Source organism: Silurus meridionalis, chromosome 5 (assembly GCF_014805685.1).
Source record: "Silurus meridionalis isolate SWU-2019-XX chromosome 5, ASM1480568v1, whole genome shotgun sequence".
NCBI classification, from domain to species: domain Eukaryota; kingdom Metazoa; phylum Chordata; class Actinopteri; order Siluriformes; family Siluridae; genus Silurus; species Silurus meridionalis.
The window spans coordinates 9,429,245-9,446,629 of record NC_060888.1 but is presented as its reverse complement, the minus strand read 5'-3'; the positions used below and the strand labels follow the sequence as shown (position 1 = coordinate 9,446,629).

General features: G+C 38.5%; 1 protein-coding gene across 1 annotated transcript in view; it reads right to left on the bottom strand.

Moving 5' to 3' along the window:
* mgat4b (alpha-1,3-mannosyl-glycoprotein 4-beta-N-acetylglucosaminyltransferase B) overlaps positions 1-17,385 on the bottom strand; it is a 151,584-nt gene that overhangs the window by 24,412 nt on the left and 109,787 nt on the right. The window contains exon 8 of the mRNA XM_046849608.1: positions 12,486-12,600. Within this exon, the coding sequence (XP_046705564.1) occupies positions 12,486-12,600 (115 nt within the window). The remainder of the gene's footprint in view (positions 1-12,485; positions 12,601-17,385) is intronic.

Here is a 17,385-nt window from a genome sequence, read left to right as displayed (position 1 = left end):
GTCCATCCTCATCACTCCAAATGAAAATCTCAGCATCTCCAGCTCCACCTCCTGTCTTTTACTCAATGCCACTGTCTCTAAACCATACAACATCGCAGGTCTCACCTCAGACCTATAAACTTTCCCTTTCACTCTTGCAGATAATCTTCTATCACAAATCACTCCTGTCACTCTTCTCCACCCACTCCACCCTGCCTGCACTCTTTTCTTCACTTCTCTAACACACTCTCCATTACTTTGCACTGTTGACCCCCAGGTACTTATACTTAGGAGGAACATTTTCAAACTAATTAAGTTAATTGGCAACAGGCAACAAAACTGCACCACTGACATTTGGCAAAAAAAGAAGAAAAAAAAGAAAGAAAGTAACCTTGGATGCACTTAATTGTATACGAGTCTTTGTATGTGGGAGCATTAAATATTCCTTAGATTTGAACTAAAAGACTCAAAACCTTTCCGGCATGACAGCGTCCCTGTGCTCAAAGCCATGCTCGATGAAAATATGGTTTACGTGGGTTAGAGTGGAAGATCTTGAGTGGCCTGCAACAAAGCTCTGATTTTAACCCTACTAACATCTTTGGGACAAATTGAAAGGATTATTGCACCTCCTCACCTCACCTACATCATTACCTCACTTAATAACACCCTTGTGGCTGAATAAGCACAAATCTCCATAATCTAGTGGAACATCTTCCCAGAAGTGTGCAGGTTATTATAACAGCAAATGGGGATTAAATGTAAACTGGGATGTTTAAAAAAAACACATACAAATCTTATGGTCCAATATGAACTTTTGTCCATATAGTCTATTAAATATTAAATTAACATTAAAACAGTAGGGAAAATTGCTTTCTGGGTCGTATATTAGTGTCACATGATATCACATGATTTCTTTTAACCATTTAAATATGCGAAAACACAAAACTACAGCAACTTAGACATGTGACATACCGAAACACTTGCTTTTCTGAATATTAGAGCAAGATCACATGACATCACTGACCCTGAAAATCTGTGGAATCAGAAGTTGCTGCAATGTAGATGTGACATATTAAAACGCTCAAATGGCTGGGGAGAATGGCTTTGCAGTGAAACTTAAGCATGCCATTGTCAAATTTTGCACTCTTCGAGCACCACTCACATTTTCTTCAAGAAATGTAAATTTAAGTTATTGCTACTGTCATAATTCATAACCCGCCTTTCCTCGCAGCGTGTCAGCATATGAGAACCGAGTTATCGTCAGACTTCAGAGCGGTCGTGTGTTTCTCATTGACAGCATGGCTTGCTTTAGGATCCTAAGTTCTCAGTAGCAACTGTAAAAACATTCATAAAAATGCTCTTTATTCGTCCCATGTGCTTTATATCTGACTGCCAGATCCTTCCCATGTGAATGTTATAAAAAAAAAAAAAAAACAGACTTTTTCTTTGAGTCCCGAGGGGATCCGGTTTCCGATGCACACTTCTGCCACCGGAGTCCAGGAGCGCCTTCTCTCTCCAGGATGATTACATTTCCTCTTCTTTTCACTTTCAATATGTAAATACACATCGTATTTTCTTTTCTTTGTTCGGATTAGTCTAAGCACTTACGCAGTTGGCAAACGCTTGTGTTTTTATTGCTTTGGCGTTACCCAGAAGCTCTTTCCCTGCCAGCAAGTTTTCAATCCAAATATCTTCATAGAAAACCATAAAAACTAGAAAATCTCATCTTAGTCGTCTTTGTTTAGATTTTATATTACAGTCACTTGTTCTAACGCAATGGTACTTGAGCGTCTCATGACCCTGTTATGACCACATTGCAGCTTTCAATAGGAACAACAAAAAAATCGCAAGCACCACATTCTTTTATTTGAAACCTGAACTTTTATCTCGACAGATCATATTAGATACACTACCTAGATCTAATTTTAATAAAATATATTCGGTTTATCATTTTTTATTTTTAAATTCCTGTATTTTCAAATTGCAAGTCAATTAGGGGGTACAACTAAATAACTAAATAATAACCATGATAACTTTGATACTGGATGGCAGTAATCTCCTAGCTCCTAAACAGCACATATTAACTGTAAATAAAATGTCACTTTATTACTTTTTATAACACTTTATAGTAGTAATTATGGACAAAAGTTTGGATTCCAGAACACAAGAGTTTCACATTTACAGCATTTGGCAGACGCAATCTGAGAAGTTGAGGGTTAAGGGCCTTGCACTAGAGCCCACCTTTGGCAGCTTAGTGATGGTGGGATTTAAACTCATGACCTTCTGATCAGAAGTCCAACATCTTAACCACTGAGCTACCACTACATTTAGTCCCCATTTCCTGTTATAATAACCTTCACTCTTCTGGGATTATGTTCCACCAGATTCTGAGGAATTGTGAGGAAATTTGTGCTCATTCAGCCTCAAGGGTTTTAGTAAAGTCAGGTACTAATGTAGGTGAAGTGAGGAGGCCTGGGGGCCAGTCAGTGTTCCAATTAAGTCCAAAGGTGTTCGGTAGTGTTGACAACAAAGCTCTGTAGAAACACTCAAGATCTTCCACTCTATCCCATGTCAAGCCATATCTTCATGGAGCTGTCTTTGTGTACAGGGGCATTGTCATATTGGAACAGGTTTCGGTCTCCTAGTTCAAGTGAAGCGAAATTAAATTCTACCGCATCCAAAGACATGTGGGGGCTTCCAACTTTGTGAGGAAAAGTTTGAGGATAAGAATGACATATGGCTGGAAAAGTCATGTGTCCGAATATTTCCTATTGATAAAGTGTAGATATATGTAACATATCAATTCAGTCTAAAACTGTGGGTGGTTCGGATTTGAACTATTTCTTTGTCATTCATTTTTTACTAGTTGCCAGAAGAATTAACATCAATTTCGAACTGTACAGTTCTGGTAATATCATAGTAATTGACAGCACTACAGCATGATTTAAACTGTTTAAGATTCTCTCATCACACTCCTAAAACTCAAACATAACCAATTAGCTGATCGGAAGATAAATCCCGGGAACATATTAAAGTTTACATAAATGAATGTATGACCGCCATAAAAGAAACTTTAATAGATCTTTTAAAGTATACATAGTGAGTAATCGATTCGACAATAGCCCCTGCTTTTAGTGGGGTCAATTTAATAGCTTCTCGCTCTCGCGCTGGCTTCTGTTCAAGGTCGTGTACATCCTACGCTGTGTTCGGAATAAATGTGCCTTTCACCTTCAACCAGCCGGAGATGATGCGGCTTGCGCGAACTAATTCAGGCAAACATTCACATGCACGCACACACACACACACACAGTCAAATAAGATTATCTTGAGAAAGGTACAATCAAAGACCACATATACCCCTGACCTTCTCTCTGAGGTACTCTCTCTCTCTCTCTCTCTCTCTCCCCTCTTTCTCGCTCTCTCTTCTCAGTAATAATCATGTGCTTGACGCAGACTTGTTAATCTCACGACTCTGAATTGGGAAAATGACTTTTAATCCCCCTTTTCTAATATTTGTTTCTTCTCTTTGCTCTCGTTCTATTTGCTTTAGTGTGCTGATCTCAGTAATAAGATTAGAGACATCATCTGATGTTATGTAACCAGAGTGATAAAAGATTATAAGATTATGTGTGCTTAAATCTCTCTCTCTCTCTCTCTCTCTCTCTCTCTCTCTCTCTCTCTCTCTCTCTCTCTCTCTCTGTCTCCCTCTCTTTCTCTCTCTCTGCGCTCTCTCTCTCTCTCTACACAATGATGTTACCTGCTGTAAAACCAGACCCACTTACAAATACAGGGAAATAAAATCTAATTTTCTCCAACATAAAGCTTCAAAATGTCTCCTGATGTTAATGTAAGTAGGTGGGGCTAATCTAAGATAAAGAGCATGTCACATTCACCCCAAAAACAGACACCCTGGCATAACTTGAAAAGGCTCACATTTTTACACGAAAACAACTAGCGAAATGACAGCTGACTAGCAAACCTGCATAGCCCTGTGGCTTTCAGAGGCAGCTGATCTCCTGGGATTTTCACATGCAACAGTCTGTAGACTTTACATACCGTGGTGTAAAAACAAAAAAAAGTCACTAATAGACAACAGTTCAACAGGAAGAAATGCCTCAGGGAAGATTGGCCAGACTGGTTAACAGGAGGCGAGCTAACAGGAGGGCTATGATCTGACGTCTTCTAAATGCTGCAAATGTAAATGTAAATCTATGATAGCGCAAATAAGCACTCCATACAACCGTGGTGAACAGAAACGCATCTCTGAATGTAAAGCAAATGGAAACTCAAGGTGGACGAGCTATAACAGCAGCTCAAAATTTGATTCAATCTTGCCAGTCAGGAGGCATACACACTTCAAATTCTAATTCTTTTTGTCATATTCACTGTCTGAGCACAGAACACTTGCCTCAAAGAACGCATACTGCCCATATTGCCCCTAAACCTAAACCTAATAGCAACATGGAAACGTGAAACATCAAATCAGATACTTGTTAATATGCAGTTCCTACAGTGACATCACTATCACGATATGTATGATATGCACTATATATGGACAAATGTATTGGAACACCTGACTTTTCCAACCATAAATTATTCTTCCCCAAACTTTTACCACAAAATTAGAGGCACACAATTGCAAAAGATGTATTTGGATGCAGTAGTATTACACACTTCATTTGAACTAGGAGACCCAAACATGTTTAAGCATGACAATGCTCATGTGCACAAAGCCAGCAAGAAATTATCGCTTCAAGATCTTGTGTGAACTGTGATTAATCTCTGATCTCAAACCCTATTAAAAACTTTGGGATGAATTGGAACACACCCCAAAACTCCTCCCCATACATCAGTACTTGATTTAATTTAACACCCTTGTCCCTGAATGACCACAAATCTCCACAAGCACACTTCAAAAATCTAGTGGAAAATCTTCCTAGAAGACTGCAGGTTTTTGTGGAATAAGCTTTTTACATGGTTTGGTGTCCACAAAACTTTGAATACATACAATGTATTCTAATTATTGGCAAAACAATTTAGCTTTTTCACAACTTTAGTAGTAGTTGTGAAAAAGCTAAATTTTGGTTTTTTAGAACTATTTGTGATGCACTTTTTTTTTTTAGAGAACCTATTTTGAGACAACTCATAGCTATAACTATAGCATAACCCTACAGCATGATCACAGGAGGCCGTGAGAAAGCAGCCCTGGCTTCCGTAGAGGCACAGCGTCAGCACTGGGGGTTAAGTATAGAACAGACAGAATAAGAAAACGTCCCACTTGCTGTGAGAACCGGAGCATGGTCGCAGCAGGGCTCTCCATAAGTAATGCTAATATATCCGCTGGGACGAAATCCAGTTCCTCAGACAGAATATGTGATGAAGGAGTTTGTGTGTGTGTGTGTGTGTGTGTGTGTGTGTGTGTGTGTGTGTGGTTGTATAAGAGTGTGTGTAGTTCAGTCATGGCTGTCGACCCATCGCCATTCCAATTAACAGTGATATGAGGCAGGCAGTCAGGAGGAGACGTGATTCTGCGTCATTCTGTCTGGCAGCAGGACGACGCTCTGCTAGCCGTGGTGTTAGTGAGCAGCTTTGCTAGCGACTATGCTAACTGACAGCACAGGAAGCAGGAATCATCCATCGGGGCTTATTTGCTTTTCTGCTCTTAAAGAACTCTTTTCAGTATAATGAGATGACTCAAGAACAGATTTTAGCATTCATGACAGGTGACAGGAAGATATAATTAGAGATTTGAATGCCGCTACATGCCAGCTGGTGTGTGTGTATTTGGGGAGGAAATAAATCAATTTTATGTTTCATTTTCAATACTGCACTGGGACAAGCCTACCAAAGGAGCTTAGAACCGAAAGCAGGAACGCAGAAAGTGCTTGGGTGTGAGTGTGTGAATACCAATACATGAGCATGTGGGGAAAAAAAAAAAAATCAATTCATATCGAGTGCAATGCCAAAGCAAGTATTCTCATTGCCCCAGGCACTGTCCCACCACACCTTACCACCGCTACCTACCCACCCTTGTAATTTCTGTAGCAGTGTAAATATCTACTGAACATGATTTTGAGTTCGCAATCGAATTATTATATGAAAACGAGAATAGAATTACTGATATGCGCTTCACACCTCAGGAGTAGCCGGGTATTTTCTTCATCTAAGTCTCCATTATTAAAAAAAGCAAATCAGATGGAAAAAGAAATTTGGACTAAAAGCGGATCATATAGTATTTCCTGCTGTTAGCAACACAAACTAAAAAACCTATTACCAAAAAGAAGGTATATAATACACACATATACACCAACCAGGCATAACATTATAACCAGTAAGTGAAAAACACTGATTATATTACTGAATACATAATATTTGTTATATAAGGCAGCAAGTGAACATTTGAAGTGTTAGAAGCAGGAGAAATGGGCGAGCTTAAGGATTTGTGTGATTGACAAGGGCAGAATTGTGTTGGCTAGAAAAATGGGTCAGAACCTCTCCAAAACCGCAGCTCTGGTGGGCTGTTCCTGGTCTGTGGTGGTCAGTATCTATCAAAAGTGCTCCAACGAAGGAACAGTGGTGAGCCGGCGACATGGTCATGAGCAGCCAAGACTAATTGATGCACATAGGGAGCGAATAAAATATATAATGTATATACGTACATGGGGTTTACATGGGATGAGGTGGAAGATCTTAAGTGGCCTGCTATAAAGCGCTGACCTCAACCCTTCCTGAAAACCTTTGCAATAAATGGAAAAACTGTCTGCACCCAAGGCTTCCTCACATCACCTACATCAATACCTGATTTGACCCAATCCCTTGTGGTAATGAGCACAAATCTTTACAAGCACTCTCCAAAATCTAGTGGAACATTATCTCAGAAGAGTGGAGGGTTTTATAAGAGCAAATGAGGACTTAATGTGGAATAGGATGTTTATAACTTTTATCCATATAGTGTATGTTCAACTGTTGCACTTGGACCAATTACCAATTGAGCGAGTAAAAGGAATCCGGGAAGTACAAAACCAGTTAGCATTCAACCTAAATCTAATTATTGTCAAGCAGGAAGCAAAACAACAGCATAATCCAGAAGGTAGAGTCAAGGTGAATAAAATAGTCTGGATAGCTATCAGAATATTAAAGCTTGGTAAACACAGTGCGCATATTTTGCAATGTGAATGTATTTAAATACTGAGTGAGTGATTGAAGGCCAGGTGAGTACGATCAATATTCTGATGAAGATGAATGTCCATGATGGTTGTGAGTTCAACAATGTTGACATAACAATTATGTCAAGAATGTTAGCCTACCTTTCCCTACACCTGCATCTCTATCCTACCATCTTTTGCTCTGTTTCTGTTAATGTGATGGACAGTAACATAAATAATCCCTTTATCCAGTAAAGTTACAAAACTGCTGGGTATTTTTAAGGTTTTTTAAGTCTCTGTTGAAGACAAATGACCCAGTCATCTAGCCATCACAATTTAGCCCTTGTCAAACTGAAGGCTAAATGAGCACAAATCTGATCAGTGTACAATTGTGTGCCTCCAAGTTTGTGGTTACAGTTTGGGAAAGAACCACATATGGTTGAAAAAGTCAGGTGTTCTGATAGTTTTCCATACAGTGTAACACTGTAACAATATCCATGGGCATTGCTGGATCATATCATATCAGAGCAGTAAACCAAAAAACTAAAACTAAAATAAAGTTGTGATAAGACTACAGGCCTTAGGCAATTGCTGTGTGCTGTTTACCAGTCTCAAGACTCCAACTTTATCTGTGAGGAGCATGAAAAGTCATGGAAAACTTGTGGGAATCCACCGGAGGCGAACCTCCAAAGAGCTTATGCATGTGCGATCAGAGCCAATACAAACCTCCCTTTTGTCTCTCGGCTCCCGAGACAAAGCTGTCATGTCGGAGCTGTTTATTTGACTTTAATCAGAGTTTAATCAACATTGACCATATGCTGGATTTGTTTTATTTCATTTCGACTCGAGAACGCAGACATTAGAGGAAGCAGGCCTGAGGAGTAATGCCTGGGCGTGCTGTAGACGCTATGCTGTCAATTAGACGTGGATGTTAATACTGTCCTTATGTTGATTAGAACCGACTCCATCAACGTGACAAATTAAGACCAACCATTCCTACTGATTATCAACTCCAAACATCTTCAACTAGCAGTACTGCAGCGGATCCTCTCAGTCACCCCCCGCAGATCAGTTATGCAAGCTAGTAAAGCTAATCCTGCCTCAAGTACTTTCAACATAAGCACAGGTTAGTTAGACATTGACCTACACTCCCTTTAATTAACTACCGTAATTTCCGGACTATTAAGCGCACCCATATATAAGCACTGAATTTGACAAAGATTTTTATTTTGAATTTTTATTTTGAACAGAAAAAAGCCACACCTGTGTCTACACTGAAACTAATGAACTTTACACAGGCTTTAACGAAAGACAGTGTCTGTTACATGGGTGAAATATGTTGTGGCTCCTTTAAGAGCAGAGCGGCATTTAGGGAATAGCCTGCCGCCGCATTTTTTCCGGTATAACTGCATGTGTGCAAGACGGAGGAATATGTCCTTATTATTTTCTGATGCTCATTTCTAAGTTTCTTTGACTAACCCATAACGCTGTTGCCAAGAAAAATAAAAAAGCACGAGTTTTGGAAACCTGTCTGTGCTTATATGATGTCTGTTGCAACTGGAGTTAGCGAGCTATCCCATGACCCAGACTCAACGTGTAACAACGGCTTGTATCTAAACAGTAGCCGACCAAGAAAGTCATTGTTCACTGTCTTCCTCCTTCCTTTCACAGCTTTTTTAATACACACCATAGCACAACTTTTTTTTAAACGCACAAGTTTTTTTCCCCGATGCCGTGCAGCTCAGAACACAGGTGAGGTCAGTTTTTTTCGATTTTTCGTCAGTTTTTTAGCTTGAAGTTTGTGAAACCGGGAAAAACCCAGGGAAATTTCATAAATAAGCCGCTTCGTTGTTTAAGCCGTGGGGTTCAAAACGTGGGGAAAAAGTAGCCGCTTATAGTCCGAAAAATACGGTAGTTTAACTAATCCTGCATCAAGTACTTTTAACATTAGCACAGCTTAGTTAGACATTAAGCTACACTCCCTTCAATTAATGATCAAGTTTTTCTCCTCAGGATGAAACGCCCTGGGATCCTTTTCCCACCCAGCATGAAGAGCTGCGAGTACTGTTAAATGCTTCTAGGCACTTTTTGGAATAGCGAGAGCTTTGGTAAGTGCTCTGCCAGTTTAAGTGGAAGCAGCAGTTCAGGAGAAAAGCACATAAGGCTCACGGTCTATTTTATGGGTCTGTCGAAGTACCGTTTATTCTCTTTCCTGACGTAAGCCGAATTATTTTAGCTAGCGTTCACCTCTCGAAGCATTCAGCAAAGACAGCTCCGAATAATGCAGCCGCAACAGAAAACTCACAAATGCTAGGTTAATACATTTTTTTTTTTTTGCTTTTCACCATACACACACACACACACACACAGCACACCATGTGGGCTCTCAATCGATGCCATCCAAACGGTTTACAGCGCAGGAGATCCAGCATTGATCCATCTCATTACGATAATTAGCCATCATATCAAACAGAACACGCAATGGATCAATCAGTCCGACAGTCGATTCGTTAATGAAGGACGCACTTTAGTGGGTTCAGTCAGAAAAGCCCTGGGAATGCGAGTTTGATCAGTTTTTATCCAATTCCTGTGAGAGGCAGAGATGCTAGAATGATTCGGTACAGAAGGACTGGCTGACGCTGCAGCGCTATGTTCATTAATAACGATATGAAACACAAGATTAGCATGTTAGCTCCTGATCTCCTGAGATTTCTGACTAAAAAATTCTGTACTTCTGTTTCTGATGTTTTTTAACACATGCATTTTTGCAAATCTGTGAATTAATTTGAAATGTTTAACAGTTTTTGTTATTATTATTATTATTATTATTACTATTAACAAGCCAAGAGTTGTGCAATAACTGTAAAAATGGAGCATGATTGAAAGCATGATTATTATTAATATTCTAATTGATACCTGCAGCTTACTGCCATTTATCAAACACAAAGATTAGATCTTTATCAGAATACTGCTTCCATCCTACTACAAATTGTACACACAAACACACGAAAACCACACACATCACCACAAATATACACATAACCACACACACAACACCATAAACATACACACATCACCACGGATATACACAATACACAAAGCACTGCAAACATTTACACAACTGCTAACAAGATGACAACCCTACACACCTTCACACACACACCACAAATATAAACACAGCAACGCACAACCTGATAAACCTACAAGCACACACAGCACAAAACACACACACATGCACATGTAACACTACAAATGATACACACAGCACAAACCTACATACAATGACACACAACACCACAAAGATACACACAACCCAACAAACTTACAAACACACACATCCACACATAACACAAACCTACACATAATGACACACAACCACATACAAGCTGACAAACCTACAAGCACACAAAGCACAAACATATACACATGGACACACAACACCACAAAGGATAAGCAAACCCAAACCTACACACAATGACACACAGCACCTAAAAAGATACACACACAACAGTAGGGATTGACCGATTCTTCCTTTGCTGATTAATCAGCACCAATAGTTGATTGCTAGAACTATTCTTCTTTTATTCTTCTATTCTATCGGCATTCATACCAATAGTTTTTCCGGGTTGTGTCTATTGCTGGAGTGGCTGAGAAGGTTCACTGTCATTACATAGCGGCCTCTAGAGGCAAATCACTGACACTATGTGCTGTATGTTTTTACATGAGACACTGCATGCTAAATGGAGAGAGGTATTGGTAACATGCACTTTAAACACCTTAAATACCTTAAACACTATATCTACAGCATCACTGGTGTCGCACACAGTGTCCATTTCACTTATGATTTTATTTTCTCCAATGCCCATTCACACTGACAGAGACACGATATAGCTGGAGTGCATTCATATTCAATGAGAGCTGATAAAAATGCGAGTGAGTTGGCATACAGCCAGTTAGGGGAAGTGACTGTTAAAAATATTATCCCTTATTTCCTTCTTCAGATATTTTCATCTGTCCATGGATGCTTATTATGAAGACGAGCTTTCTGAGTTGAAAACCCAAGCGCATTATCGTCGCTGTTTATCCCACACAGAGATGGCAGAGTTTGCAAAGAACAAATACGTTTTTTGTTTTTTTTTACTCATTCGGAGATAAATAGTTTCTGGTACCTTGGTGTTCACATCACGCAGAACCTGTCATGGTCCTGTCACTTTATCGCCCATGGTAAAGAAAGGCCGTCAGCAGCTTTACCACCTTAAAAGGACTTTAAACTGCTCTTGAATGTGCTGTGGAACTTTTACACCTGCATCACAGAGAGCATGCTGACAGGAACCATCACAATCTGGTTTGGGAGCAGCACCGAGCAGGATAGATGGATCTCCTGAGAGTTTTCTGATGAGCTGAGCTGAGAGGATCGTCCAGGCTGAGCTCCCTGACCTGCAATCTATCTACAGAATGCGGTGCTGGACCAAGGCCATGAACATAGTGTTTGGACATCAGCCATCTGAACAAAGGACTTTTCTCTTTATTGAGGACAGAGAAGAGAAGCGTGTCTACTCCCTGAAGGCTAACACTGAGAAAATAAGGAGGAGCTTCTTCCTACAGGCCAATTGAGCCCTCAACCAGGACAACATCTCTAGGATTTGAGCTTGGACCCATTTGCACAACACCCACAATCTCAGCATTATGATAAACAGCATGTACTGAACAAACAGCTGCACATCTGCCCTAATATTCATCTACTATCTACCATCTTTTTTGCATATTTTTCATTACATTTTTTTCCAATTCCATTTGTGTAGAATCTAACTCTGCTCTGCCAGAATATTTTTCTTGCCTGACACACCGTGGAAAAGTTACACTTAAACATAAAATGCGCATAGACTTTACGTGTACTGAGGCCTCAATGCCTTAAAGCCCCATTCTCTTTAAACCTTGGCATTATTTTATTGGTTTTCTTTTTTTAATACTTTGCACAAACTCTTTCCCCTCAGGAAACAATCAGAATAGGGTCTATACCACTATGCAGATTTAGACAGGACATATACAAAATTATCTAGAGTTATTTCTACCAGGCATTTGATAGAAATATAACGTGAAATACAGCAGACTCTTTCCAGATGCGTGCACATACAGTGTGTATAAATACCTAAAATCCCCAGAGGTACTCTGGTAATAATTACATTTACGCAAACTAGTCCAGGATGAAAATAACTATAAATATATAGATATACATAGAATTTTGCTGAACCTCAGAAACAATCAGAGTGTAACAATCAGAAAATACATTGCAAGCGAAGCCCATTTTCACAACATATGCCCTCTTAAACTTTAGCTCCACTGAGCTTGGCTCTGACTCACCGATGAATCCCAGCTGGGAGAATTCGAGGATCATCCAATCCTCTGAAGGCTGCTGGAGAGCAAAGTTCTTCATAGTGGTGAAGTAATTTGGCCGAGCCACAATGTCGTCCTCTAGCTGAGAAACAGAAAGAAAGAAAACAGAACAAACTCATTATTCGAAATATCTCATGAAATACTCATGTTCACGCCTGCCTTTTGATTCCTAAATGCATGATGAATGATAATTGGAAGTCAGACCTTTCTGCCCAATAATAAAGCTGTTGAAACACAAGGCCTGTGAGAGACAATAATAGTCATAAAGGGCTCCGAGAGTCTCACAGGAGAGATGAATGAGGCAGTAGAGGGATGAATAAAAGGACAAAAACAGGATGTTACCCCGATTTGCTGCCATCTTTGAACACAAGCCATATGTTTACTGCAGTCGTAAGCACCAGCTTATGGAGCAATTAACACTCTGTATGCAATAAATGCCAGATGGCAACCAGGGGAATCTAGTTTAGTCGGTGTCATTATGCATGTGCAGCCTCAACAGTGTGACATCATAGTGTTAATTAATGTTTGAGATCCGTGTTTTGTCTCGGACTGACACCAGGAGTTTACAGGTAGCCCTGTGATGCAGTGTTTCCCAGGTTTCAGCTCAGGGAACCACAAAAGAGATCGTATTACACCAAGCAGTGTTATATAGGCTCAGTGTCTTTTAGGTAGTACTGACATTTATCTTTACTTTGTATAATTTTAGGGATTGTGTTTCCTCATATTTTCCTAAATATTGCCTCAATGCCATCAACAGGAACACATAAAGCTGTCTTCTGATTTAATGACCTGAAATATATAGTACATACAGCTCTAACAGTATATATTCCAAATATTATTCTTTCAAAAACTCTACTATACATGATTCCCTCTGTTTTTATTTCCTCCCATTAACTTGTTTTCCTATTTCTTTTTACCCATTTGATAGCTATATAGTTATAATACGTTGACTCATATTTCTATTCTTATTTTTCTTTACTCTTTTTTTCTACAACTTTGGAAAACAGCACCTGTGCCACTGCAGTAACTACACAATCCATATGTTATTAATACAAACATTTCATGAATCTGCACGAGTTATTCAGAGATCTTTGTCAAATATAGAATTATATTAGGAATCATTATAAACAGCTTACTTAATGTTTGGTATATTTATTTTTTTACTCTCATGAATGTACAATTTCATAAAAAGTTTTTTTTCTTTTTTTTTTTTACTTTTACAAGCTCCATCATATTATAAATCATATACATATTCTTCATATACATATTCTCATGCTTGTTTTTTCTCCCCAGATTTTCCTCCATAAACTCTAAATCATTAAATCTTTTTTTTTTTTCAAAACTCATTTTGTATTCTCTTTTTTTCCCCCTCATGTTTACCTACTAATATTATATTTATATATGACATTATATATCACTATATTATATATTATTACTGTTCATGTTGCTTTTTACTAGTGTGTCGTCTGTGATTCGCTAAAAGACTAAGCCTTTAGCATTGAACAACATATTTACGGCCTTGCCAAGTTTTCCTCTCCTCTCTTGCTTCATCGGAATTCACTTCATAAATATTTTCTAGTAAAAGTAGGCGAGTCCTAAAAACAAATAACTGGATACGGTAGCTTCACAGCAGGTTCACACAAGGATCAGAATGGGGTGTGTTAACATCTGCTCAGTGTAACATCTGAATCTCCAGATACCCGACTTCCTGTGGACAGGAAATAATTACCCTGGGTTTTAAAAATGCTCCAAATCCCTTTGTGTGTGTGTGTGTGTGTGTGTGTGTGTGTGTGTGTGTGTGTGTGTGTGTGTGTGTGTGTGTGTGTGTTTGTGTGTGTGTGTGTTTGTCAGCCAAATCATCTGCATACTATAAATATCATCCATCATTTTATTAATATCAACACACCCGAGTCTGAATCAATCACAGATCAAAAACAGATCCTTGTATCCACAGTTAGAATTTAAAAGAGCTGTTTGTTATTTTTAAAGCTCACAACTGCCTCTGAGGCAAACTACGTTTGATAAGAAAAGATTAACGCTGTCTAAACAGCCCCAGCCCACTGTTAAAACGACATGTGCCTCATGTGTTGCACCTTCTAAAAAAGAGCAGAGATGAGCAGATTTGTACAAAATGAGGAGGAGTTTGTTCCAGGGCCAGGAAAAAAGTACACAGACCAAAAATGGGATGGAACGGACTCACGAGGCTGAATACCATTTCATTTACATACTGTCAAAATGAGTACCACTAAAATACGCTACTTTTTGAAAATCACATTTCACCATTAGTCCCCATTTGCTGTTAGAATAACCTCTACTCTTCAGGAAAGATATTCCACCAGATCTTGAAGTGCGCTTGTGGGGATTTGTGCTCATTCAGCCACAAGGGCATTAATAAAGTCAGGCACTGATGTAGGGTGAGGAGGCCTGGGGTCTAGTCAGTGTTTAATTAATCCCAAAGGTGTTCAATAGGGTTGAGGTCAGAGCTCTATAGCAGGCCACTAAAGATCTTCCACTCCAATTCAAGTAAGCCAAATCTTCATGGAGCAGACACACAGGGACAGGTTTGGATCTTCTGACTTAAGCGAATGGAAACTGTAATGCTCTCACGTCCAAAGACATCCAATACAATCCATCCATGTTTTAATGGTTTTACGATTAACCACGTATGGCTAGAAATTTGTGTATACGTTTGTCCATATAGCGTAGGTAAACAAAAAGTTGTTACTTAGCACTACCTAAGAAGATTTTAATTAGCTAACAATTTACAAAAGAAAAACATTTTTTATGTACCTTAGCATGCTAACTAGCCTTATGGACAATTAAGTAGTTAAAGAATAATACAAAAATGATAACTAAAACACCCTAAAATAATCAAAAATAGTCGACTCTATGTGACCTAGGAACTATAGTAAGAACTTTTACTTTCCCCCATGTCAAAATCAATTGTGTGCCATGCAGCCAGGATAGCAAAGATCATTTAAAGGATTGTCACTAATATTTCCTCAAGGAAAAGGAGAATGAAACTAAGCTGAGTTAAGTAAATAAACTGCTACTTTTAAATGTCTTTAAGTAAATTTAAAAACTGAAACCCATCATCTCTGGCCTGCTAATTAATGATACAACAGTAAAACCCCATGTCAATGACTAGCATTAGCTGGATTTTGACTTGCTGCTTAGCCGCTAACTTTAACTACAGTCTTCAGTGCTAGCCTATCCTCACATTAGCAAAGCAACCTTGTTACAGCAGGCAGTTTTAAAATACTTTATGCCTCAGTAGAGGTGATGAGAGATGTCTCGGTTTATACGAGTCTTTGGGTATTGAAGTGCTTCAAGTCACTTATCCATATTCAGAGGCACACAGGTAGCTACAGTGTTAACTATGTTGTGTAGCATGAGAAGGTGCACTGCATAAATACAGCAAAATTAATCACGATATATGCGAATAATATATTAGGGCTGCAGCTTTAGATTATTTTAGTAATCGAGTGTTCTACTGATTATTCCACCAATTAATAGAGTAATGGGATAAAAATTACTTTTTCTTTATTATACATAAGTACTAAATACGCAAGAAAAAATAAGACGGTTCTCATAAAAACAAACAAGTAATTTGTTTCCTTTTTAGGAAAATGTAAATTTTTATTGCTAAAATTGCATACAAGAATATCTGTGAAAACTAAAACCCATCTAATTGCCATATTCCATTTAAATGTGGTAAACGCACTGTACAGTGTTTTCTTTATGTTTTAATTTGAAATGATCCCAAACTTTCAGTTTTTTTATCTTTGGCCTGAATCTTCTCCTCGCCCATCGTTGTTTTCTCTCCGTTCCTCCATTTTTTATTCTGCAGTATCTTCTGTGATGTATGGTAACCTGTTTCTGCCACATTTTTTTCTCGCAATTCTGACTGTATTGCTCGCAATTCTAACTTTATTTCCCCCAATTGCAACTTTATTTCTCACAATTGCAACTTTATTTCTCACAATTGCAACTTTATTTCTCGCAATTGCAACTTTATTTCTCGTAAAGATCCAACATTTTCTTTTGCATTTACCGGTAACCATGTTGTCGGACTTAAGTTTAAAGCTGCTGGTGTATGAATGAGGCTCTTCTTCTTCATCTGTCTTGTATCGTCTCGTTCAGAGCTGATTGTTAGACTGTTAGATTGTTAGAGTTCTCACCAGGGATCAAAAGCTTAGTTTGATACCAGCCGATTCTATTGATTGTAGCCATTTAATTTTTAATGTGTTAAACTTTCTGGAACTACAGAGGGGGTGACGCTGGCCGATTGGCTAAAAAAACTCGTAATTGCGAGAAATAAAGTCGTAATTGCGAGAAATAAATTCTGAATTCCAAGAAAAAAATAAGAATTGCGAGAAAAAAGTCGTAAACGTCCTGTGACAGAAAAGGGCTTCCAAAGTGTTTACCTGTCCATAGTGTTTCAGAGTTTAGCAAGTGGTGTGTCAGTAATAATGGTCCGTAAGGAAACACAGTGCTCCGTGTGTAGTTAAATGAAACAGACAATGCCTCGATGCATTTTTGTACTTAAATTACCATATATATATTGCACTATATATATATATATATATATATATATATATATATATATATATATATATATATTTCACTATTTTCACATCACATTTATACATATTATAACCTCAGTTCATGGCATCCTGATAGTTTCCGTTTGTATCTATCTTTTATTATTATTGTTGTTATTATTATTATTATTATTATTACTTTTATCATTCTGTTACCAAGACAGGATTCCAAACTCCTTGCGTGTCTGAGTCCACTTGGCAATTAAACCCATTGTGATTCTGACTCTAAATTAATACTTAAGAGTATTAATGAAGTACAATTA